The sequence below is a fragment of the Pinus tabuliformis genome, chromosome 5_1, assembly GCF_031772625.1.
Source record: "Pinus tabuliformis cultivar Carrire ecotype Pingquan chromosome 5_1, CPIR1, whole genome shotgun sequence".
NCBI lineage: Eukaryota > Viridiplantae > Streptophyta > Pinopsida > Pinales > Pinaceae > Pinus > Pinus tabuliformis.
In genome coordinates, this window is record NC_142305.1 from 526,582,796 (window position 1) to 526,608,161 (window position 25,366).

General features: G+C 38.8%; 1 protein-coding gene and 1 long non-coding RNA gene across 2 annotated transcripts; both read right to left on the bottom strand.

Annotated features, from left to right (window-relative positions):
- Positions 1-1,056: 1,056 nt before the first annotated feature.
- Positions 1,057-2,864, bottom strand: LOC149165843 (uncharacterized). The gene has a single exon (XM_089431206.1). It carries the CDS (start codon positions 2,813-2,815, stop codon positions 1,112-1,114), a length of 1,704 nt encoding a protein of 567 aa, XP_089287332.1. The 5' UTR covers positions 2,816-2,864; the 3' UTR covers positions 1,057-1,111.
- A 2,347-nt stretch (positions 2,865-5,211) lies between these two features.
- LOC149165844 (uncharacterized) lies at positions 5,212-5,719 on the bottom strand. The gene is made up of 2 exons (XR_016260360.1): positions 5,665-5,719; positions 5,212-5,538 (listed from the first exon to the last, which is right to left on the bottom strand). It is a non-coding gene; the product is annotated as an uncharacterized LOC149165844 (long non-coding RNA).
- Between the last annotated feature and the right edge of the window lie 19,647 nt (positions 5,720-25,366).

Below are 25,366 nucleotides of genomic sequence, written 5' to 3' on the forward strand. Positions count from 1 at the left end.
GAAAAATTAATGAGCTCCTTCACATCGGGGTACTTCATACTAAATGAGGATGCCATGTCATTTATCAAGAGGGTAATTGATGGGGAAAAATACACACTAAAACAACAAAAAGCAACAAAAGTCCAATAACATATCTAAACATATCCTTTTATTAATTAATTGAAAATGAAAAAAAAAACATAACTACCTTTGAGACTATCCATCAACCCTCTATAATAACTATTACTAAAAATATTTAATAAAAATTAATTCATCAATAATTATTAATAAATAAATTAAATTTATTCGATCTAAACAAAACATTAATAAAATATAAAATATTAAAATTAATTTTTATTTCTAAATTACATTTAAAAAAATCAAATATTATTATCAAACATTTATTAAATCATAATTTTTTAATTTCAATTAAAATATACTAATAAACATTCAATTTTTTTAAGATCAATCTCACATAAACATGAAAACCCTTAAATCTTTTATTTTATAAACAAATATTTATAAATAATTATTATACACGATCTATGTATTTCTACATTATTTATAAATTTCTAATTTGCAGAACTCTTTAAAATATTCTCTTACTTTCGTAATTTCCTTTAATGTCAAATTTCCATAATTTCTTAAAATGTTCCTTTACTTTAATTTCCTTAATAATATATTTTTTCCATAGAAGAGTGATATATTTTTTTAATGTGAGAGGACGTACTTCATTGTCTGACACCTGTCCTGGGGCAACTCAACCATGCTGGCCTACTCACTGGTGCCTCAACCATGCTGGCCTACTCACTGGTTGGGCACAGTCATGATAGGGTCAGGAAAGCACATTCTTCTGTTTTTTTTATATCTGGGTCAGCATCTGTATTAAAGTATTGATCTATTTTTTTGGTTTTTCAAATGTTTAGTCATCAAAATGTCTGTTATTTTAGAGACCACATGATATTAAAGTGTATCATCCCTATTTAAAATGATACTTAGAGCAAAATAAAAACTAAAAAAATCAAATTGATAAAACAACCAAAAAAAAATGATAAAACATAAGTTAAATGTGATAAATTTAACTATAATCAAACCATTTCTTACAATAATGTTCACAGGGTTTGTGATAAACTCAGAACAACAGCTCTTCTAACTCAAGTGGATACTTCCAGGAGACTCTAACTCCCGCCAAAACTGAGTTTAGCAAGAATAAGGAAGAATACACCAAAATCCCATTATCATAATCTATTTCAGATTCATATTCTGGTGGATACTCACCCAGAAGATAACTACCAACTCCCCACTTCACCCAGACTAAAACATGCAGAGCACTGTATAACCATTTTCCAAATACTTTTATGCCCAAAGTCCCCATTACTACAGTGCCTGCTATTTCTAAAATTATGACTACCAAAACCATAGAATTTTTAGAACTGCTGGAAATGAAATTCTTAAAACTGCTGGAAAGGGAATTCTTAGAACTGCTGGAAAGGGAATTTTTAAAACGACGCCAACACAGGTAAAGATGCAAAATGTCCATGCCCAACAAAATACTCATGATGCCCATTATCACTGCTACTCTAGGTTTAGACAGTGTTGTGGGGTGACCATCAAACCATTTCCCAACGCTTCCATGAATTGCAATCAGCACAACCCAGCTAATGGAGCATATGAAATTGACAGTGCCCACCATAAACGAGAAGGTCCTGATACCAAGTTTACCTCTGAAGCTCAGCACATGGCAAACATATTTGAAGTTATCTCGGGATTGAACCCGGGACTCAGCTTTGGTCAGAAACGCATTTGCACCAAACCCACTTCCTTTGCTGTCCACAACATAGTCTCGTATAGCCCTTCGAGCAACAACAGAGCTAGAGAAGCCATCAACTCTAAACCATACTGTGAGCACAAGGTTAATTAATACTTCTGTTAACCTTGGGACTATTAAAGAAGCAGTGCTGAAATTTTCTGGCTCAGCATTCTGTGTGTCTCTGATTCCGAAGGATCTGCTCAACAGCTTTGTCCAATAGTCATGCCCCAATGGACAAAGTGGGATGCAAATGCATTTATGCTCTTCGTCCTGAAACTTCTGAAGTGTCTCAAAGATTGCTGATCTCTTGATTGCGATCTTGATCTTGTCCTCATGCTCTGTAAATAACTTCTTTCCGAACTCGGAGTCACCCTCTGTGAGTTTCTCGTTTCCATTTCCATCCTTCGCATACAGCAGTTGCTCCTTGCATCCATGGCAACCGTTTTTGAAGCATTGCTCAGATGGCAGTAGGAACAGGGAATCCGAGAGACGTTTCAGCGTTCCAGGAAGCTGATCAGCAAGCAAGATTACGACCCCTTCAATTGCGCTGAATACGATGCATTTACAATCATGGGTGGCTCGCTTCGATGCAGGAGATTTCACAGGAAAGAATTGGAGGACGGTGGCGTGCACATTATAGGCATTGGATATATACTTCATAAACTGCTTCATCGAAAGATTGGGCGCGCAGTTTGATAACATGACCACAGAAACTTTAGAGTAATCTGTGGATGTTGTGTGTCCGAACCCATTATTGATGTCCTCAAGTATGGGACCTCTCATGGTGGCGAGAACATCCCTGCCACCCAATTCCAAATCAAGCCTGCCTCGTAGCAAACTTGTGACAAACACTGCCAGATTGCCTAAGCAGGCCAATCCTATACCGGGAACATTAGCAGAACCGGTCACTTCTTCACCCATCAATCCCCCTGCTAAAGCGATGTTGGATAGGCATGCCAAGCAGACAATGAATTGAGTAATTGAGAAGCGGATCAGGCGTTGCCAATTCATGAATACAACACCCATTTCAAAAGACAGCCCAATGGAAATGGCAACAGTCAGTCTTCGCAGTCGGCAGTGATAAAAAACCGATTCAAAATCCCTGCTATGGCCGGAATGTTTTTATAACGGAGTTGCAGTGGCCCACAATCAATGAGTTCCCTATGTTTCGGTATTCTGTTGGCAACAGATGTGGCGCGCAATACAGATGGAACTAAAGATATTCTTATTATCTTTTTAGGAATTCAAGAGGAGGATTTTATCTTTTTCAACTTTCACTTTAGCATATTTACAAATTTTATTCGCTTGATTTAAAGCGTCAGAATATATATCCTTTTTTATTGACATGATTAAAGTGTGGGATTTTTTTTTTAAGTTAAGTATAGGTCATGTGGTGGGGACAGCATACAGCAGTGTTTTGTTTTTTCCATCTGTAACAAAATTTGTATTAATTGATATTGTAAATTACTTTAAAAAAAATATAGGTAATAATTACAAGGTATTGTAGTTGATGTTTTTATTGCTAATTAATCGATTTTAATGGGGTCTCTTTTTTACTCACATTTCTATCTCGCACATATTTCCTCTGCACACTCTTTTTCTGCATAACTTCCTCGGCATAGCCACCTTTACACAACGCCCTCCATGCCCATGGATGCTTCCTCCACACACTTACTCTGCAAAGCTTGTTTCCAATTACTCACTAGCAAAATAAAAATTACGTGGAGAATAACTCACCAATTAAAATAATGATGATGTCACTGAGCAAGTGAGCACTATAATGGCCTTTGCACTTGCTTTTGCTCTATAATACTAGCCACCCACATTGCTCCAGACACTTATGATATGAATTGATATCTTCTTCTCACTCCGAGATCCCCAGTCGTTATGTACTTTATGACGTCGATAACTGTGGAATAACTCCTATTGTTGGCCATTAACATTATGGCTTGCCCCTCTAAAAGCAAAAGGATGTTATTATATTTTAACCTAGGTCAGACTCCAAAAAGATGCGATTATATTTTAACCTAGGTCAAACTTAGACTCTCACTCATAACAATTTGAGTGACGTTATAAATAAGTAGTTTGTCAATGAGTATTAAATGAGTGGGGTTGTATATGCTTATTGTTGGATTTTGGGAGGTTAATTATCCAACTATAGGCATAAACTACCCCACTCATAAATGAATATTAAATGAGTGGGGTTGTATATGCACATTGTTGGATTTTGGGAGGTTAGTTATCCAATTATAGGCATAAACTGCTCCACTCATTTAATGCTCATTCGCAGGCTACATATTTTTTGAGTGAGACCCAGGCCTGAAATTTGACGTCGTGTAAGACGTAATTTGGGTTTTAAGATGTATTTAACGACCGGCCGGAATTTTTCCCAGTCAGATTTGACGTTCCTTTTATATCTGCAACCTGTCAAAATGACCTCTGATTTCAAATTTAAATCATCAAAAATTATGATACCTCTACCGTATGAGGGATTCCACTTAGCATAAGTTTAAATACAACAAATTCTACAACACTCAATCTCTCCAGGGTGTTCGTATTAAATCCACAACTCCGCCATAAAGCATATTTGCATTGAACATTTATAACGGTCATCCATATTTCCAACAATTGTTCTGCACTCTCAAGCTCTCTGGCGTGCTTGCCCGTATTAACTCCAATACGATGAAAGTTGATTAATGAATATTCAACACCATATCTGATGCAGGAGCATTTGGTCAACAGGGTGAAGACCGAGAGAGGGCGAACACAGTTTCTGAAGAAGATTGGGAAGGATAAACAATTCATTGAGTGGACAGCAAGCCTGTCCGAGTTCCTATGTTTTTTTTTGTTTTATTTCTTTCATGGTCAACTACAGTATTGACTTCTGTTGTTTTAAATTTCTGTTCATTATATTTAAAATGTTGTAATAGGGCCTAGTTAGACAAGTTAAGAATAGATTAGTGTCAATAGGTGATTAAAGACAACTAACCCTTATGGTGTAAAGGCAGACAAAGTAAACTAATGAATAGTCAAGAAAATCATGCCTACAGTAACTGCAAAATAAACTGTAATAGAATAACTACCAGCAGTTATCAAACTGCCTGAAACTATTGTACAAAAAGACAAGCAAGATAACACAGAGGGGTTCAGCAGCGGAGCATTTGAATGAGAATAATAGATATACATATTTTTTCCTTCATCTAATTCAGTGCACGAGTAAACAAACTGTTCAAATATTTATGTCCTCAGTAACAAATAATCTACATGTATAAGTGTTGTATAATTATTTCATTTCAGGTAAATACAATAACAGTGTTTTACAGTATCCAAGAATCGATTAACTGGCCGAGACAACAGTGAGCACAAGGCGGGAAGGAACCAGCAAATACAGAGGGACAAACTAGACCATAACAGCAACCGGGTAAGCCACCAGAACCAACTGTAGCCAAGTTTATATATCGCTGAATATTACATTGTATTTCTACATAACAAAAGAATTACATATGCTGTACATCGAGGGTTCACCGAACAAGTTGCAAACGACCCACAAATAAAACCCTCCTACGTTACGGCTGAGGGTTTGAGAAAACCCAACAAGCCCAGACTCGACAGACCAACTAACAGGTCACACAACAAGCGATAGCAAACACGACAAAGACCAAGAGCCATTGCAAGAAAGTGAAACGAGAGCAGAGCTACCCGGGTGGAATCGATAAGAGCCCTTGCGAAGACACGGGAACCGGCCACACCTGCAAGCGAAATATAAGGTGGAGGGTCAGGGTTTATAACCAGACAAAACCCTTGCACATAAGAATGAAACTATGATACTGTAAGTATAAGAAAACCTGTGTATGGCTGAGGTGAAGTCACCATACCTTACAGTGAGCCGGAACCAAAGGCCTACAGAACCGAAGCATTGACCCTGTCCACAGAGGGGCTACGGAACGTTAGTTTCAGCACAAACAGAGGAAAAAGGAAAATAGCATGAAACGGAGTCATACCTTGTTTACAGAGCCGAGCGCCGGAGAAGAACCAAGCTGAGAGACCATCGACCTGTGCATCTGTCAACTGAGCGGACCAGACATCATTCATTACAGGCATTCACCACAAATTTGCTAAGAAGACCAGAACCGACAGTATTCACAAGAGCAAACCCAGAAATGTTCTCACAGTCATAAAAACGAATTGAATGCACGGTGGAGTCACAGTAACTTACCAACAAAAACTTGAAGCCGAAATTACAGACTCTCACAGTAATGACCAGACAGAGCTAAGCAGCATTATTTCACCATAAGACCGGCGGAAACTCAACAGGGTTTCACCACAGACAGAGATAACCAGAGGCGGAGCCAAAACCAGTTCGAGACCACCGAGACCAAGTAACAAAGGTAAGAATGACGAGAGAGGCGCGAACCGGCAGTAAAAAGTGAATTAGGGTTTGTCAAATTCGAGGAGGGCAGGTGTCATAAGGAGAAACAATACCAAGTACCATGGATTGATTGTCAATTAAAACCAAAATCAATTTGCAATCACCAAATATCTGAGCCAGATTCTTAGTGTAGGTCCACGTAAGTTGGGATAGCGTGGGACCACGTGGGCTGGCCCCATCAATATCACAATAATTTAGTGCACCCAGATTGTGTTCCAATGTAATATTTCTAAAATATAGTCCTGGGAAACGGGGTTCCCTAATCCCCATCTTCAACTACGCCTCGCACCCAGGGGCCCTTCCCATTTCCCACAGGATTCTGGCACTAGTAAGACTCCATCTCATGCGGGGAAATTCCCTTTCGGCTGAAGGCCTTTGGATCGCAGTCTACATAGTAAGTGTATATCGCAACATACCATCGAGCTTAGGTATATACACAACATTTATGTGCTATGTCTTGTTCATAGGGATGCAAATGTTGGTGAGGACGGCGTGGGGACTCGCCCTCCTCTGCCATAGCTAGATAGAAGAGCAACATTTGGAGAGGTTTTCAGTATTATTTGGACAAATCGGCATATATTGGGTACATGGTTGGGGCTTGCCATGCTGCAGGCCATTTATGTTGTGAGGACTTTTTTCATAGAGGGGTTTTACATAGTCTCTTATAGACTGGGAATTTATATATCGAATTTATTGATAGGGTCATGAAGGGTCAATGGTTGTCTACCAAATAGTCAGACCAATTCAGGTCGTGCATTCCGCCCCTACTTGAGTTTAAATTTTGGTACTCTATAACAAAGGCATTTTATATTGCTTCAATCTCATAACCTTTTATACAAGTGGAGTAACACTTTGGGCTACAAAATCTGAGGAATCTATAATGCTTTGTATGAGTAAGAATCAAAATAATGTGAGGAATCTATAATGCTTTGTATAAGTAAGAATCAGAATAAATCATGGCTATCTCATTATTATAGATCGCTTAGCCAAAAACATTCAATATGAGTTTTAGTAGTTTCTTTCTTCATCAATTCACACACACATATACTAAATTAGAATCATATAAAATTTGAAGATATAATAATCAATGGAATTAAGGTCTAATTATTTTTCATTATATAAATAGAAATTTATCATATGAATAACTAAATCTATATCCTTAAATCCACTTTGAAAATTGAAATAGTTTTTAATGTCTAAAATATTTTATAACATAAAATAAAACTGAGAATAAAATAACGTGTTCCTTTAATTTGAAATTAAAAGACAATATGATCGAAAAGAGAAAGAATTAAACAAAAGATATTACTACGGAATAAAATTGCAACAATTAACATGTTTATGTTTATTTAGGAAAAACAAAGCACTTTTAAAAAAAGATTAATGAAAGTTGAGATGCAAGAGCAATTGATAGAGAATTTCCTAATCAAAAGAAATTGAAGAGCACGAAAAATGCAAGAACTTCATAAAAAAATTTCCAGTTTCCCATTTAACGGACAAAGATAATTTGAAATTCCAGACTTGGTAAGACCTTTCAAACAGATAGAAATATGATGGAACGCCCATGAGCCTTTGAAGCGGATCCCAATGGGCTAAGCCCCATGCCAAGTACCACCGTCAGCCCCATGTGTCTAACGTTTTTTTTGGCAAACATTTTTTTGCGAGTCAAACTGCGGACGCTATGAGGAATATGACATCACTTTCTACAGTAATAAACATGCCATTTGGAATTGGCAAATAATTTAAAAAAGTGTCATAAACTTTTTCTCCTTTCTTCTTTTTTTTTTTTTTTTTTTTTTTTTTTTTTTTTTTTTTTCTGAATCAGACTAATCTATTATATTACAAAAAAGTCAAAAATTACAGCATCAGTGTTACAACAGAGCCGTAGCCCTGTGATTCCTGTCGAGAGATTGACAGATTGCCCAGGATTAAACATGTCCAAAATTACATGGGTACAAAAATTGGAAGCGATGACAAACTAGCATAACGACACAGGACAGTGCATAAGACCGACACTTAAAACATATGGATAGCCGACACTTAGACACATAAGGACTGAGTCCGAACACATACAAGATGACAGTGAGAGCAAACAGAGAAAACTTTCCCTTCTCAGCGACTAAGAGCGAACAGCAGGTCGAGTTATTCATCATCGGTGGTGTGCGGTTCGTCCTCCTCTTTGCCCCTGAAGTGCTTGGGGATGTCCGGGTCGGGAAGATGGATCCGCTGCGCTGGTTCGCTGGGGCCTGCCTGAGAGTCTGGGGAGGAGCTATCCTTAATGGGGCGTAGCAGATCGATAGTAGGTACTTGCATGTCGATTGTGGGAACAATCCCTGGAACCCGAGGAGGGTTTGCCTGCGGAGCTTCCTCTTGACCTCTTGGATTGCCACAGTGCTCCACAGAAACCGAAACGATGAATGTTGAATTTGCCAGAGAGCAGGGAATTCGATACCTGACCATGGGATGCGCAGAGTGGCCACAATCCATGATTTCTCTATGCTCCGTTGCCCTACCGCGGCCAGCTGCTCGTCCCCTGGAGCGACGGTGGTCTGAAGTAACCTCAATTGAGGAAGAGGGAGAAATAGCATGCCTCTGAGCCGAAGCACGACCCCTGGAGCTTCCGCGCCTGCTAATCATCCTTTGGCGCTCACGCTGCATCCCCAAATTGGCCAGAGAGCAGGAGTATCCCTGCGTAATCTTCCTCAGAACCAGAGAATAATCCGACGCTACCGCCCAATGCCCAGACCTTATGCAAGACTGCTGGAGAATGACAGAGGTGCCTGGCCTTTGTAGCGCCATTTTTCCACTTCCCAGGAGAGCAGTTAAGACCGAAATGACTTGAATTAATTCCCGCAGAGGGACTGCCGCCGCCAGTCTTAAATAACCACCGGCTCGATATTGCGTGGCTCGTCCGGGCTGACACATGCCCATGTGACGAGCCACTAACCTGCTACGCGCTGGAGCCACCCGCATCCGGGAAAAAGTGTCATAAACTTAGTGATTGGAACTTTTTATATATTGAAAATAATAATTTATTAAATATTTTGCGTCAGAATATTTGTTTCGTGTTAGAATAGGTTGTTTGCTAGGATTGTTTATTATTTTATGTGCGTAGTTAGTCTTAGATTAGTACAGTGAATCACCATTAAAAAAACACTTTCACTCTGACATATTTACAATTTTTATGGGCACAATTAAAGTGTCAAGAATTTTTATTTTTATTATTTTAATTTTGACGAAACAAATTTTTCTGTTAATGGACTGCATGTCAGATTTAAAGTTAGAAATTATTTCTATGTGCTATTTTGTAGATTGAAGAAAACAGTGACCAATTAAGCAATTTTTCATTTAATTTTTTATCAACTATATTTATAATTTGAAATTTTCAATATGTTAAAATATGATTTTATAAAGGATTATAAACGTAGTGAATAATAACTTATTAAAAAGTTTAAAATATATATTTTGATAATAATGATACAAAATATAAATGATTTATTAGGAAAATGAATTTTATATATATGTTTTTTATTTTATTAGATTTATAATGTAATTAAATAAAAAAAGGAATTACTCAAAATAAAATAATAAATAAAAATTTTTATATTTAAAATTATAATTATAATTTTAAAATTGTTAAGTTTTATTAGCGTAATTGGCTGAGGATGGGTCTAGTTAGCAAGGCAACCCAAGATCAAATCTCAAGGGGTGGTCGTGTCTGTGCTAGGGAGACTAGACATGCTAACAAATCCAATCAACTTACGACTGGTGAGGCCCAGGTTGGGTGCAATCTCTGGGTGACTTTGACGGAGGATTAGACGCCCCTGGGTCATGGTTTCTCAAGCCCAAGGTCAAGCCTAGAGGATCACAAATAACTTGAAAAATAAAAAAATATAATTATAATTTTAAAATTAAATATTAATTCATCTTATATAATTTTATTTTTATTTTTGTAAATTTTGCAAGACTACATCTTAATCATGTCCAATATATCACCCCGATTGCAGCATGGAATTGAACTAGTGACTTCACATCAAGAACTGCCTTAATAGAGCACCCGATCACTAGTGGAGACACGTGGCTACGTTTCTAGTTCAACATAAGAATCAGTCTACAAATTTCAAGGCAGATGTAGTCTATTTAGGATTGGAGAATCAGTTCAAGAACAAAAGATCTTGTGAATTAAAGTCAAATGATAGGTACTATTGTGAAAAATAGATAGTTGGATGATACAGGTGGCAGAGCTTCTCAAGGATGAAGATGAGCACACAAGTGGCAAAATATCAAGAGTCAAAGGTTCATTTCCTTGATTGATGGACAATTGACAACTTATTAGAGACAACAACTTAGCAACCCCAAATTCCAAGGCAAAAGATCAACACAATGAGGATCAAACTCCAAAATTTTAGGCAAAAAGATTAAACAGGTGGCAGAGCTTGTCTTGTTTCTTGAGTAGTTAACACATCTTCAAAGAACATATTCAGATCTCCAGACAACAATATCAACAACAAACTCCAAAGTTCCTACAACAAACTCCAAATTTTGTATTTATTTTGAGTTTTATTATTAGGATTTGTTTCCTATAGTTTGTAACGACTTTAGGATTAATGTTTTCCTATATATTGTTTTATTTGTAATGTAAAAGGGTTGGATTTTGAGCCCAGAAAGACCCTCATATTTTTGTAAAGTTTCTTATTACAGAGTTTTTAATCAAAGGTTTATGGCTCTATGTTATGACATAAATTGTGTATTTGTGAGTGATTACATAATATTTTCTGCATATATTTGAGGTAGTGTAGGACATTGGGAAGGGCTACGTTGAATATCAACCTCCCTAACGTCCCTCTACAATGTTATTTTATCTACTAAGTAAAAGATTAAAAAAATTGTTTAATTGATCACCCATAAATCATTAGATGTTGCTTCTATGCTATACTTGAATGTATTTTTGTTCATTGTAAAGGTTCTTCTACATGTTTCTGCTCTTGTTAGATGATTAGGTATTCAGGGAGGATACTTGATTATCTAATTTCTCTTATATTCCTCTATTGAAACCTTTCAAGATATGTTATTCTGTCATAGTTGAATGCTAGCACTTTTATCAGACCTTTTCAAGAGAGGGCTTTATTTGTTAAGTCAATATTTGTGACACATCAACAACCACCTATACAAAAAATCCTAGATATGGCCATTACGTTTCGTAGGTTGTTGTTCAGTGACAGTGAACAAAATTAAAAGTCTCATAACACTTGAGGGAGCACCCTCTGGTTTGAGTGCCATCTTGAACCTAAAGTTGGTTGAGTTGGTTTCTCAACGTAGTTTCGCAGCCAAGAACTACCTTCAAGAAACAGATACACCATCCCATTGGAGGAATCATGTGTTGGTATGAGAATTCATTCAAGGTTCTTAAGCTCAAGGAGGTTCAACAATATCTTGAGGCATGTATTTTCTTTTTTGAATGATGTTCAAGGCCCTACAACCCATCCTTAGTAATACTAAGGCTCTTGATGGAAACTAAATTGGATGCCAAACACCCCTTAGAGAAGGTTTTTGTTGTGGTTTTGTGGTTGTTGTTATGGCAACTAAACCTGAGTAGCAACGTTTATAGCCTGAGGCCCGAGTGTTTTCCTCCCCTAACCATAGTGATAGAGATCCAAATGACCTTCATTTGGGGCTTGTTACCCCCACAACTGTAACTACTTTCATGACCACCCTCTCTTGGGGTGTGGTGTTGCTACTTGCATGAGCTCTCTTGCTCATATCCTTTTATTCAAACATGTTTTTCTAATTCTGATTCAAATATACAATGATATTTCCTCATCACTTCTCAGTACTTTCAAATGACTCGGTCATGGTACGTGAATCCTATTATTTACATCTTATATTATACATGTAGTTGCAAATGATGCATCATGCTTTTATGCGCATGGTCACGGTACTTTGGTTTAGTTTCCTGCACTTCACTTGCTATGTTATGTTCTCGTGTACGGGTTTGATACTTAAACATGGCCTTATTGTTTCTTGTATAGTTTTGGACATGATAAACACTAAAGTGTGATATGATAACACCTTCTAACAATAAAAAAAATATTATTTTTGCTCACGATATCACAGGATACATAATTTTACTTTAGATAAGCATCATCACATCTTGGGTCAAGTCGTACCACTAGAGATCGAGTTAGGATAGTGTGTTTCAGTTGTAACCATACTTAACACTTTCCATCTCTTCACTTTTCATTTAAATTCCAATCATGAATCATTATCATTTATGGTTGACTTGTCAAATGTCATTTAATAAGGTCCAACAAAGCAATTGAAGGCTCCATTATATGGAAGCCTAAGTTGAATAGAGCCACAAAGACTGTAGGTGAAAAGTAGATGAAAAGGTAAAAAATTAAAAGATAATTAATTTCTAATTTAGTAACCAGAGAACCCACTAAGATAATTTACCCTGAGTCCTATGCTTATAATGCATATCTAGAGAATTTACTAAGAAAAAATACAAACAATATTTTTCCGTATTGAAATTTTGGCTATCTAAGTATCTTATGTATCAAAAGAAGTTACACAATATGGAAGCCAGGGGGTTTCCTAAAATTACTTCGAACTCTAGCCAAAACACACACCTCTGACTCAAGTGGGGATGGCATAAGGATGCCTAGGGCTCACTGGACCATTGAGGGATAAATGGGGAGATCATCTTGTAGAATAAGAATATTGTTAAAATTATTATTGCTTTCGAATTTAAGGAGAAATTGTGAGGCAATAAATAGTTAGAGGGGAAAATGAAACTAAGATATTATTGATGAGCCCCAAAAATGTACAATTATTTGGGCTCATTCAACTTCCTAATTTGGCTTAGTCCACCATTCTCATTTGTTTATTGCATATTTTTGATTATTTTTATGTTAATAGAGTGAATTTGGTTAGTCATTATGCCAACAAGTCTAATGGGTGCTTTGTGTAGCCTTGTTGGTCAACTTGGAGACAAATTTGAAGGTCTTAATGAGCACTTGGCAGCCAAATTCGTGGGAGAACAAGCTAGAGGATTTGTAGGAAGGTGTCCCCCTCATTTATGGGCCCTTACCTCGAATTCTCCACCATCAGCTCGGAGTTCAAGAGCCACCGAATCAATCAGCTCAAGGGCAGCCAAGCAAGTCAAGTTGGACTGCTGTTAACTCCAAGTCTTGGGCAGCCAAGTCCCTAACTTTTAGGAGGACTGTTGGGTCCTCAAATTGTATAAATAAGAGGGCTTGGGGCCTCATTTTGGTTAGCTAGTTGGTTGGTCATTTTTTGGTAGCTAGTTGGTAGTCAATTCGTTTAGCTAGTTAGTCATTTTGTTTTAGCCATTAGTTAGCTAGCTTGTAGTTCGATTTTTAGGCCATGGATTAGCTTTGCTTTCAGCTCATTCTCAAGCTCTCCTTATGGACAGTTTTGATGTACTTTTCATTTCTTGATTAATAAAGATGGATCCAGCTTTGCACCAGCTCTAAATATTTCTTGGGAGGCTGTAGTTCTTGGGGTTGGGCCCATCTCAAGCGCCCAGTACCTCCCTTGTTCATCCTTATGTGTCTTTGCTGCATTCTCATAATAAAATCTGCTCTTTAGATCTTGCTTTGTTATGGTAGTTGGTTTTGATGGGTAACATAGCTTTTTATGCTTAGAATCGATTGGTAGGAGTTTGTTATGCATTTAGATCTTTTGGAATGCTCTTTCTCACGTGAAGTACATGGTTCTCTTTCCAAACAAAGCTGCTGTTCATTTATTTCATTGACAATTAGATTAAGTTAGCTAGGACTTGGTTTGTTTGCAAGAATTCATTGATTCGTTTAAATGAGCATTGTGCAGGGCATCTCTATCATCTTCATCACCTCCTCAAGTTCTATTTAACCTCTGTCTCACTCATTTACCCTCCAGCTCTCTCATTTCCCACATAGCTCCATCTCCTTCAACTTTCGTTGGTTCCATCCTTCCAATCATCAAACCATTGCATACACTCTTCCCTCATCTGATTTTCCAGCTTCTACAGCCATCACCAGCCTCATTCCTACCTTACACATCTCCCCCTACCATTCCATTACTCCTCCATCACTCCAAACACTCACGGTAGGTCATCCTGTAGCCATTTGTAGACATCCTGTAGAAAACAGAGTATCCTGTAGGATCCTCTGCAGGCTTCCTGTAGGAGGCCACTCACTCGGTTGCCGAGCTTCTGAATGTGAGGGACCTCTGTGGATGGATGCTAAGGATCCCTAGGAACCTCTCCTAGCCTCCCTAACCTGTCCCACGCTTTCCTTCCTTCTCCATCCCATCCGCACAACCAAACCCTAGTTAGCACAAGATCACAATCATTCCACACACTTAAAGGAAAAATACAAAAACATAACTTTCATGATGCAAGTAGTTTAGATCCATGCATTTTCATTTATTAGAGGTAATGACAGCATTGGTAGAAGTTGCATTTACATTCCTTGCATTGTAGAGGTCGGAGGAGCACTCAAATCAAGGTTAAAGGAGTTTTTGTGCCTTCTATAGGAAGTTTCGTATCTTCTACAGGAAGCTTACAAAAAAGCCAAATTGATCTCCGAAGAGGACCTGAAGGCTTGGAATATGTCCATGAGGCCTACACTCATCCATGTTTCCACTCCTCACCCCTTTTCCATCATTTTTTCATGTCATTATGCTTCTTTCCTCAAAACTGTGTTTTCTACAGGAAAGCTCTGAATTTCTACAGGAAACATCCTGTAGAACCTTTGGACGAGCCAAATCCAATTTCAAAAGTGAATCTAATGGTGGGAATCTGTTGATTAGGCCTACAAGCACTTGTGTGTCCATCCCTTGCCTTCATTCATCATTTTTTCACCTCCTTGTGCTTCTACAGGATCTTCCTGTAGAAATTATGGGAAACTAGGCATGCATTTCAAAAAATGGTTTGGCGAGCATGGTAGCTTTCTCAAAGGTTCAGAAGTCCTCCTGCAATCTCCCAACTCCTCCTCCATCATCTCCATACCTGCATCACAACCAAAATTCATTTTGTCATCCCATGCAAGCACATGCAAAATGCCTTGAAGCCAAAAACACATAGAGCAGAATTTGTTTTTGCCATAACTTGAGAACCATGCATCCATTTGAAAAACCTTTCTATGGGGGATTGTACAAGGTCGGTGACAACATGCCTGAGCAGTTTCATGCAATTCCGGTGCACGGTTTCCAAGAAATCAACCTCCATCGCCATCAGCCATTTTTGCATTTCCTCCATAACCGTGCATCCGTTTCAAAACTTGTTTCATGGGGAGATGCACGTGGGTGATAGTAGCCTACCCAAGCAGTTTTAGCCAATTCCGATGCACGGTTTCCGAGAAATCGACCTCTGAATTCTTCAGCCATTTTCCATTTTTCTCGAAATCCGTGCATCCATTGATCACGAATTTGATATGGGAGATGCATAATGATGGTAGAAACATGCTCAGCAAGTTTCAGCTCGATCCGCTTTGGCGTTTGGGAGAAATGTCGAAAACAAGTTCTGGTTTGGTGAAGATGCAGCAACAGCAGCTTGGACGTGCAGGTTTGAACATGGAAACGATTGTCTGGAGCTCAGATCCGGCCAGAGGACACCTGCACACGGAACAACAATCAAAAATCATCAGCCACGCCCTCATGCAACCAAGGAATCCAAGCATGCATCAGCAAAGAGCTTCACAGCAGCCAGTCGACTTGCAGGTACGTGACTAAACTAATTCCTCTGTTGCATGAATGTAATTCGAAATCTGCGTGAACAATGAGATGGTTGGATTTAGACAAATCGGTGGCCAGCTAACTGGCCACCCTCATCCAGTTCAACAGCACTTGGTGGGTGAATGAGACACGTGCACTCAGCCATCTCAGGGAGGAAATTAAGAACGGGCAGTAATGAACAGTTAAACTTCAGCGTGTTTGATGGTAAGAGATTAACAGCAGAGAACCAATAGTTAAAACTGCAGTGGAGACAACAGTTGCATGGGCCAGCACACGTCTCTGCCACCTCACTCCAAAAATCACGCAGACATCACTGAGCGCTCGGCTGAAATCCAAAGACCGTTAGTCAACTTGCACTTGCATCGTGTTCACTCAAAGAATACATCCTCTGCTTCCACCATCGGCTTAATCTATCTTCCTCCGCTGAGTTTCCTACCTCTTTTCAAAATTCTCTAGTGCAGCGGGCTCACTCAAAAGCCGAATCACACTCTACAGGCGTTTTTCTACAGGAAGCTGTTTTACAAGAAACCCAGCCTACGAAGAGCTTGCACTATTCATGTCAGGGGTGGCGATTCTTAATGAGGTAGGCCTGAACATAATTCTCCCACGCAATTGATTAAAAAGCCGGTGGAGTTGACGTGTTGAAGGGGTAGGAAATTGTGAATAAAAGTCTGTTCATGAAATTACAAGTCATTTTCTTATCGCTGCATGAGAATTATTGTTGTATGCGGGATTTTCTCCAGGGGTTGATTCATAATTGAGCCACTGTTAAGGCTCACTTGCAGAAAATCGTGAATTTTATATACTGTGTGCCACAGAGGCCGGATTGATCTCTGCACTCTCATTCACTCAACCTAAACTTCCAGGGTTCATCTCAGTTTTTGTGCATCAAAGAACATACTGATTACATGTATTGGTGGCTGTCTTTCTGATTAGAAAAAGGGTTGTTCTGTTCTGCATCTCAGACTTATTTATGTGCCAAGGACATGCTGGTTATTTGGAATGATGGCAAATTATTATTTAAATGGTGGTGACACCCGTGGTGACACCCGTGTCTACAGGAAGACAGAAAAAGCCACTACAGGACTTTCCTGTAGAAGCCAGCGAACAGTTTCTACAGGAAAGTTTGAAAAAAGGGCAGCAAAAGGAGAAATCGGCCGAGATTTTAGCTAAGGAGGTAGCACCTGTGTTGGCCACCCCAAGCACATCCATCCCCTCTATGAACACTCATTTCTTTCAAGGTTCGGGCACAATTTAGTCACGGTTCAACCTTCTACAGGAAGCTACAGGACTTTCCTGTAGAAGCCTTTTGGCAGGCCAGAGTCAATTTTGGAGAGGGATTCGAAGCATGAAGTCTGTTGAGGAGGCATGCAACCACTCTTTTCTTCCATCCTCCACTGGTTTCATCTCCTTTCGCCACCCTTGCTACCATCAGATTGAATATGCTTGCACACTCATACCAAGGCTGAGAATTCACTAGGAAAAGGAGCAAGTAGTGGGAAGAAGCAAAGAAGCATGGTTTCATGACAGAGAAGAGGACATCACTTCAGAAGCTTGGCATGACAAGGAGTCCATCAGGGCCATCAGATGAGGAGAGAGATTGGTTGCTCAGAGGATGAGCAACACTTTCAGTAGGGGGGTGATGATGAGCCCCAAAAATGTACAATTATTTGGGCTCATTCAACTTCCTAATTTGGCTTAGTCCACCATTCTCATTTGTTTATTGCATGTTTTTGATTATTTTTATGTTAATAGAGTGAATTTGGTTAGTCATTATGCCAACAAGTCTAATGGGTGCTTTGTGTAGCCTTGTTGGTCAACTTGGAGACAAATTTGAAGGTCTTAATGAGCACTTGGCAGCCAAATTCGTGGGAGAACAAGCTAGAGGATTTGTAGGAAGGTTTCCCCCTCATTTATGGGCCCTTACCTCGAATTCTCCACCATCAGCTCGGAGTTCAAGAGCCACCGAATCAATCAGCTCAAGGGCAGCCAAGCAAGTCAAGTTGGACTGCTGTTAACTCCAAGTCTTGGGCAGCCAAGTCCCTAACTTTTAGGAGGACTATTGGGTCCTCAAATTGTATAAATAAGAGGGCTTGGGGCCTCATTTTGGTTAGCTAGTTGGTTGGTCATTTTTTGGTAGCTAGTTGGTAGTCAATTCGTTTAGCTAGTTAGTCATTTTGTTTTAGCCATTAGTTAGCTAGCTTGTAGTTCGATTTTTAGGCCATGGATTAGCTTTGCTTTCAGCTCATTCTCAAGCTCTCCTTATGGACAATTTTGATGTACTTTTCATTTCTTGATTAATAAAGATGGATCCAGCTTTGCACCAGCTCTAAATATTTCTTGGGAGGCTGTAGTTCTTGGGGTTGGGCCCATCTCAAGCGCCCAGTACCTCCCTTGTTCATCCTTATGTGACTTTGCTGCATTCTCATAATAAAATCTGCTCTTTAGATCTTGCTTTGTTATGGTAGTTGGTTTTGATGGGTAACATAGTTTTTATGCTTAGAATCGATTGGTAGGAGTTTGTTATGCATTTAGATCTTTTGGAATGCTCTTTCTCACGTGAAGTACATGGTTCTCTTTCCAAACAAAGCTGCTGTTCATTTATTTCATTGACAATTAGATTAAGTTAGCTAGGACTTGGTTTGTTTGCAAGAATTCATTGATTCGTTTAAATGAGCATTGTGCAGGGCATCTCTATCATCTTCATCACCTCCTCAAGTTCTATTTAACCTCTGTCTCACTCATTTACCCTCCAGCTCTCTCATTTCCCACATAGCTCCATCTCCTTCAACTTTCGTTGGTTCCATCCTTCCAATCATCAAACCATTGCATACACTCTTCCCTCATCTGATTTTCCAGCTTCTACAGCCATCACCAGCCTCATTCCTACCTTACACATCTCCCCCTACCATTCCATTACTCCTCCATCACTCCAAACAGTCACGGTAGGTCATCCTGTAGCCATTTGTAGACATCCTGTAGAAAACAGAGTATCCTGTAGGATCCTCTGCAGGCTTCCTGTAGGAGGCCACTCACTCGGTTGCTGAGCTTCTGAATGTGAGGGACCTCTGTGGATGGATGCTAAGGATCCCTAGGAACCTCTCCTAGCCTCCCTAACCTGTCCCACGCTTTCCTTCCTTCTCCATCCCATCCGCACAACCAAACCCTAGTTAGCACAAGATCACAATCATTCCACACACTTAAAGGAAAAATACAAAAACATAACTTTCATGATGCAAGTAGTTTAGATCCATGCATTTTCATTTATTAGAGGTAATGACAGCATTGGTAGAAGTTGCATTTACATTCCTTGCATTGTAGAGGTCGGACTAGTTAAATTAGGGTTTCCTAGGTTTACATGCTTTGATTTGCTTTCAGTTCATTTTTGTCAAGTAAAGTAGCTTTCCTTTGAGATTAGCTTTCATCCATCAATTAGCAAGCTTCTTCTGAGAGCCTATAGAAGTTGGCTTGAGCCCTAGCGGACTTGTGCCAGCTGACCAAGTGACAACTGCGACAAGAGCTAGTACTTGTGCATATAGCACCGCCGCTTCCAAGTTTGTACGAACTACCGGGTTGATAAAATTGAGAGACAGGAAGCCCCAGGAGTTGTAGCATTATTGCTACAATACTGGAGCTCACCAATTATAAGGAGGTGATCCCCTCCAATCTCAAAAACCAAAAATATTATTTTGCCTTGACTAGTGTTGGAGGGGCTAGTTGACTATCCCAGTCAAATCGACTTAGAAGAATTGTATTATCAGTCGATCGACTCCCAAGTCGAGTTGATTGACCATGTTGATAAATGCTTGTACTTGATTATATGTATTAGTCATGATTGGATATTGAGGATATCTAATATAAGTATTGATTTGTTTGTTCTCCGCTACTTTGTGTCTCTTCTCTTTTCCTTATATTGCATATGATTATGTAGTTTCTTGATGTTCCTTCCTACTGGAAACTAATGCATACTTTCTGCTAGATTACAACATTGGTTCCATTGCTAATAGTGTTGGACTTGAATACTCACAATATGCATGCATAAATGCTAACTTTGGAAGAGATACAAGCATGGTGGTAGACGAAAATTAATAATTACCTAAAGAATTATGCCAGAATAAATAGATTGTTTGTTGTAGAAGCTAGAGCACACTTCTTCACGGAAGCGCACGAAAGATTTATCTAAACAACCCCTCTGAGATCAATAAATTCCTTGACCATGTAACTAATGCAACATATAGAACCTGACGGTCGAATAACGCTAAAGTTAACAAATAGAGGAAGAACAAACTTGCATGAGTGGGTTGAAAATATCTTAGATGACTTCTACAAGGAGTAGACAATAGAAGAGAGAAATTATATTGAAAGAATCAAAGCATAGTCTTTCGACGATTTCCACGATAATTTCTTTTGCAACTACTTTGTTACACAAGTTTCTCCTAAAAAAAGGAGCTGGACACATAGTTGAATATCGACCACCCATGAAAGCACCAATAAAATCTGATCAAACTAAGAGGTAGGCTAACTAGGAGAATTTCTTGAAGCTCAATGTAAAAGCACAAAGGAAGTGTGGGACTGCCTTTTAAGCAAATAAAAATGTTTGTCAGATTCACCCTCGTCGACCGATAGAGTAACATCCCTGGGTTAAAAATTCATTTAATAAAGGATAATAAAGGAAAAATAAGACCAAGGTAAAGGGACACATATTCCAAGCTGAATTTTGGGGAAAACATCCTAATGGGTGTCACTTTCAATTTATTATGGCTAAGGAAATTGGCAAAGGAATTGGAAAAGGTAAAGAGGCATTATTTGGAATTTTATTTATGAAAATAAAGAAAAATAGGAGAAAAGGGATATGAAGGGTCACAGATTTTCATGTGAGGGAAATTGAAGGAAAGCTTAAAGAAAATGAAGAAATTAGAGGCATCAATAATAAAAAGGCATCAGAGGATCACTTGGGGGCCTTTTGTTAGTTTTTCTTTGGAAGTAGTTTCAGAGAGAGAGAGAGAGAAGAGCATCAATAGGAGAACACAAGTAAGCAAAGGAAAGACAAGGAAAGGAAAGGAAGGAAAAGGACAAGCAAGGAAAAGCAAAGGAAAGCAAAGAGAAAGTTGGATTAGTAGCTTTAGAAGGAATATTTTGCAGGTAACAGGTTGCATGTGTGATTTCCTAGCTGATGTATGAACGCATGGTACATTCATTTGTTTATTTAGTTCATTTGTTGTCATTGTCATGGGTTTTGTTGGGTTTGACAATGGTTTCAACCTTGCCTTGCCATTTGTTGGATAGCCATGGTGTGATGGGATTCTTTTGTGTTTGAGCTTTGGATTTCCAAAAGTTTTTGGAACTAGGTGAGGTGGTCTTAGGAAAATTCCCAAGGCTTGGGGGTGGAGGTGGTTTAATCTATGGGAAGCCCTCAATAGGTTGGTGGTGTCAGGAAAATTCCTCAAGGTAATGATTAAGAAACTTTGAGGCATCTAAGCTTGTTCAAGCTTCGTGATCTCTTGACCGATTTTGTGAGATCACAGTAGCTTGAGGGTGGAGGTGGCTTAATCTTTGGATCCCTAGTTGTTTATGTCTTGAGATCCCACATTCATGATTAGAATATGGCACGGGGAATATTGGTTGAAAGAAAGATTTGGTTCAACCTAATCTATGGTTGGGTGGTATGTGGAAGTCCCTGACTTGGTTGGTTTTTGCATAAGTTAATAAGAGCTATTTGCCTATTGTGTTTTAAGAGAATTTATATATGTTATTATGGTGATTTGATGGTTGTTTTTTCATGGTTAATAATCTGGTTTTATGTTGGTTATAAACATGGATTTGTAATGTGCTCTGGCTATGACTTGTTTAGGATTTGATAAGTAATTGTTGGTTAATGAATGCATGGGATAACGAGTGTTATTGTAGCTATTATGAGAGGGCATTAGAGCTTCTTGGGGATTCTCAGATAAGTTTCAGACTTCTATGATCAAATATGCATTCATGACCTGTAGTTTACATGTCCACCATATGCTTGATAGAATGACTGTCATGGTTAGGCCTGGTTAGGTCAAGTTCTTGTTCAATTTTTGTATGTTTAGCATCATACTTATGTAATTCATCATTCTGAGAAGTACCAAGCAGTTCTGGGAAGGGCTCTAGAGGCTGGCCTATAATTGTGGCTCAGATCTCAGGACCATAGGCACTGAACTGATCAATTTAGGTCACAACCACATGGAGAAAGGCTTGCGAGAGCGATTGGAGGCCTTCAACCACATGTAGGTAGTGTCAAGGGTGTGGCTGGGAGTCTACATCACTGAAACAAAATTCCATCTTAGGGATTGACCACCTGGGGTGTTTCTTCAGCTCTTAGGTGGTCTGTAGTTCTTGTAGGAAGTTAAGTTGCGGTCAGTAAGTATTAGTTGTAGGCCCCACTTCCTTAACTGGAGCTAGTAGGTCGGGTCATGTCACAGTGGCACTCTATTTCACATTTACATAGAGGGCTTGTAAAAGTGGTGAAATGTGGGAGGGGGCTTTACAAGGTGGTATCAGATTTTCCAGGTTCAAACACTTGGATTGGATGGGCTAGATGCATGTTGTTATACACGCATTGTTTTGGCTATGGTTATGCATGCATAGTAGGTCAAACATGCATCGTGGTGGTTATTATGTAGTTTGTGTCATCATGATGCTATTGGTAAGTTATGATGTTGATGTGTTGGCTAAGATGGAACAGGAGATGCATATCATCAGAGCGAGGTTGCAACACTAGACCTCGGGGCAGGAGAAAATCATCATACAAGTTTGTATGTTGGGCATGCAGGTATGATGGTTAATAGTCATTATATGCATTATGGTTATATGCATTCTGTTCATTCTATTATTGTTATGGTTACATTCATGATAGATGTTAGTTAATCAATGTGGTCATATACACATGCGTCGTATAGTCATGAATGATAATAATTTGTTTTTATATGCATTGCGGTTATACACATGATGAGTATGGTCATTGTAGCTAGGATATTGATGATCGTGCTAATCTATATTGGCCTATGCAGATGTTATGGTTATGATATTTAGGTATGAGTTGATATACTTGTGATATTGTGTCGCACTAGTCTGGATTGACTTGGGTAGATGTGATAACCTCTCATGAGATACATTGAGGTATGATTTTTGTCTATTTGGTTTATCTAACATGGTATTTTTATAGGTTTTTTAAATGTTTGATCAATTGCATGATATGAGTGTGTGTCTATAAGATTGAATGAAGGAATGATCTTGTTTTAAGATAGTTGTACTAACACAATATGTGCTGAGACAATCGAAATGCATTTGAGTACAAGTGGCGATAGTTGTAGTATTACGACTGATTATTGTGATTTGATTATGATATGGTTTTAGTCTTGGTAAAGGTTGATTTCAAGTTAATAGACAGTCTTGATCTTTGGAACATGTGACTGACATGTGTGAACATTTGCATGGCAACATGCTTGGTATTAGCATGACAAGGTAACAATTGATTTGTTTATAGAACTAATAGTTGGGTGGTGTTATAACACATAACAAGACTCAATTGTAACAAGGTAAAACGTAAAATACAGGATTTGGGTGAGAATTCCTTTGGCTATGTTTGGAAACCACAATTCCAAACGAATGAGTACTTTGCATGAATTACATGAAGTGTTCTTAACCTTCATTTTGTCTGATGTTATGTGGATATGTGCTATATTCATGAATATGTATTTGATAGGTATAATAGTTGGTTTCTAGTTATGGTAGGATCCGTCAAGGAATTAGAGTCCCTTGAGAGATGATATATGTATGTGTTCAGTTACAAGGAAGTGTGCTTTGCACAACAAGGTAAGGTAACTAGTATATTCTTATGTTTATTTATGCACTGAAAATTGTGTGTTTATGGAAAGATGATGCAGGGCATTACATGGTAAAAGAGACTCCCATGAAATGTTGAAGAAGGCCCAGGTTGATCTTTCCCTTGGAAGTATTGGGAACCTGTTAGAGCCTAGATTTGTCTCAGGCTGAAAAGACAAGGTTCTAGGTCCACATCAAACCACGCTCAGCCTCGTAGCTAGCCCTACGAGGACAGGAGAGGGCTCTCTCTAGGTCGATCTCGGCAAAGATAATTGATGGGGCTAGAGATGACTGTAATAAAAGCTAATTTTAGGCTAGGTATGAAGTACAAATGTTTGATTTGATTTTTTGGGGGTTTTGTGTTGGAAACAGGGAAAGGCAAATTGGGCTCAGGGATGAGGCACAGTTTCTGCAGAGTTCTGATTGGGGCAAGGAAGGCAATCGTTTTGATGCTTTCAAGTGAGTGAATGGATAGATCAGACTGGTGAGGAGCTAAGAAGAGCAAGAGAGTCTCAAGAATTCTCCTTAAACAGATGAAAACATGGAAATTTAAACAAATTCAAAGGCAGAGCATAACAGTTAATGGATTCTACCTTAATCACTCATTTGTTCAAATTCAGAAGAAGAGAGAGGAAAATGATACACATAACACTAATGAACTTACAATTAATTAGAGAAGAACACCATCAAAACATAAAGCCACATGGATCCCAAACAGTGCTGCAAAACCCTGGTCTTTCCTTAGCCAAAAATGTAGAGATAGAATGTACAATGATATGCCAAAGCAATCCCTAGTGTCCAACCCTGAAAATGACTTAGGAATTACATGATATAGACTAGCGCAACCCATTCCCTTGCCTCTAGGGGTTGAGCTCATCATTCTAGGAGCTGTTTGAACTAATTCTAAATAAGGAACTGAAAACTAGGTAGTCAAACAACTTACCCCTATATGCTAGGAAACTGATTCATTCACTCACATTTCACCTTTTGGTGAATGAATCTTCTAGAACAAGTAAAAATGTGCCAATATTACATCATGGTTGTCAAATTACATCATGAAAAGTCAATAATAACTTCAAGAAGCAAAACTGGTCAAAACTGGGCGAATTGCTGAGCTGAACAGTGAAAAACAAGCCAAAATTCTCTATGCGTCGCGCCAAAATCTATATGTGTCACGCCACTTTGGAGCTGATTTTGAGGCACTTCCTGAAGTCCCAATTGAGCCCAAGATAGCTCATTATAAAGCCCCGCCTGTCTACTTTCCAACCCAAGTGGAATATTTCAATTTGGATGTCATTTTCCCCTCCAAAACTGCAATCTCCCAGGACTGCGTCCTGTGTGTCAAAATAAGGGAAGAGAGGTCATTTTGTGAGTGTTTTTGACCTCTTGAGGACTCAAAACTTGCCCAAACTTCTTGGCCATGCACCAACAGTCATGATTTTTCATGCAAAATCCAGAAATGCAAAATTTTTGTAATTTGGAGCTCCCTAGCAAAAGCGTGCGCCACGTGGCACGGCGCATAGGGAGAAAAACCCTGTTTTTGTGCCAAAATTTGT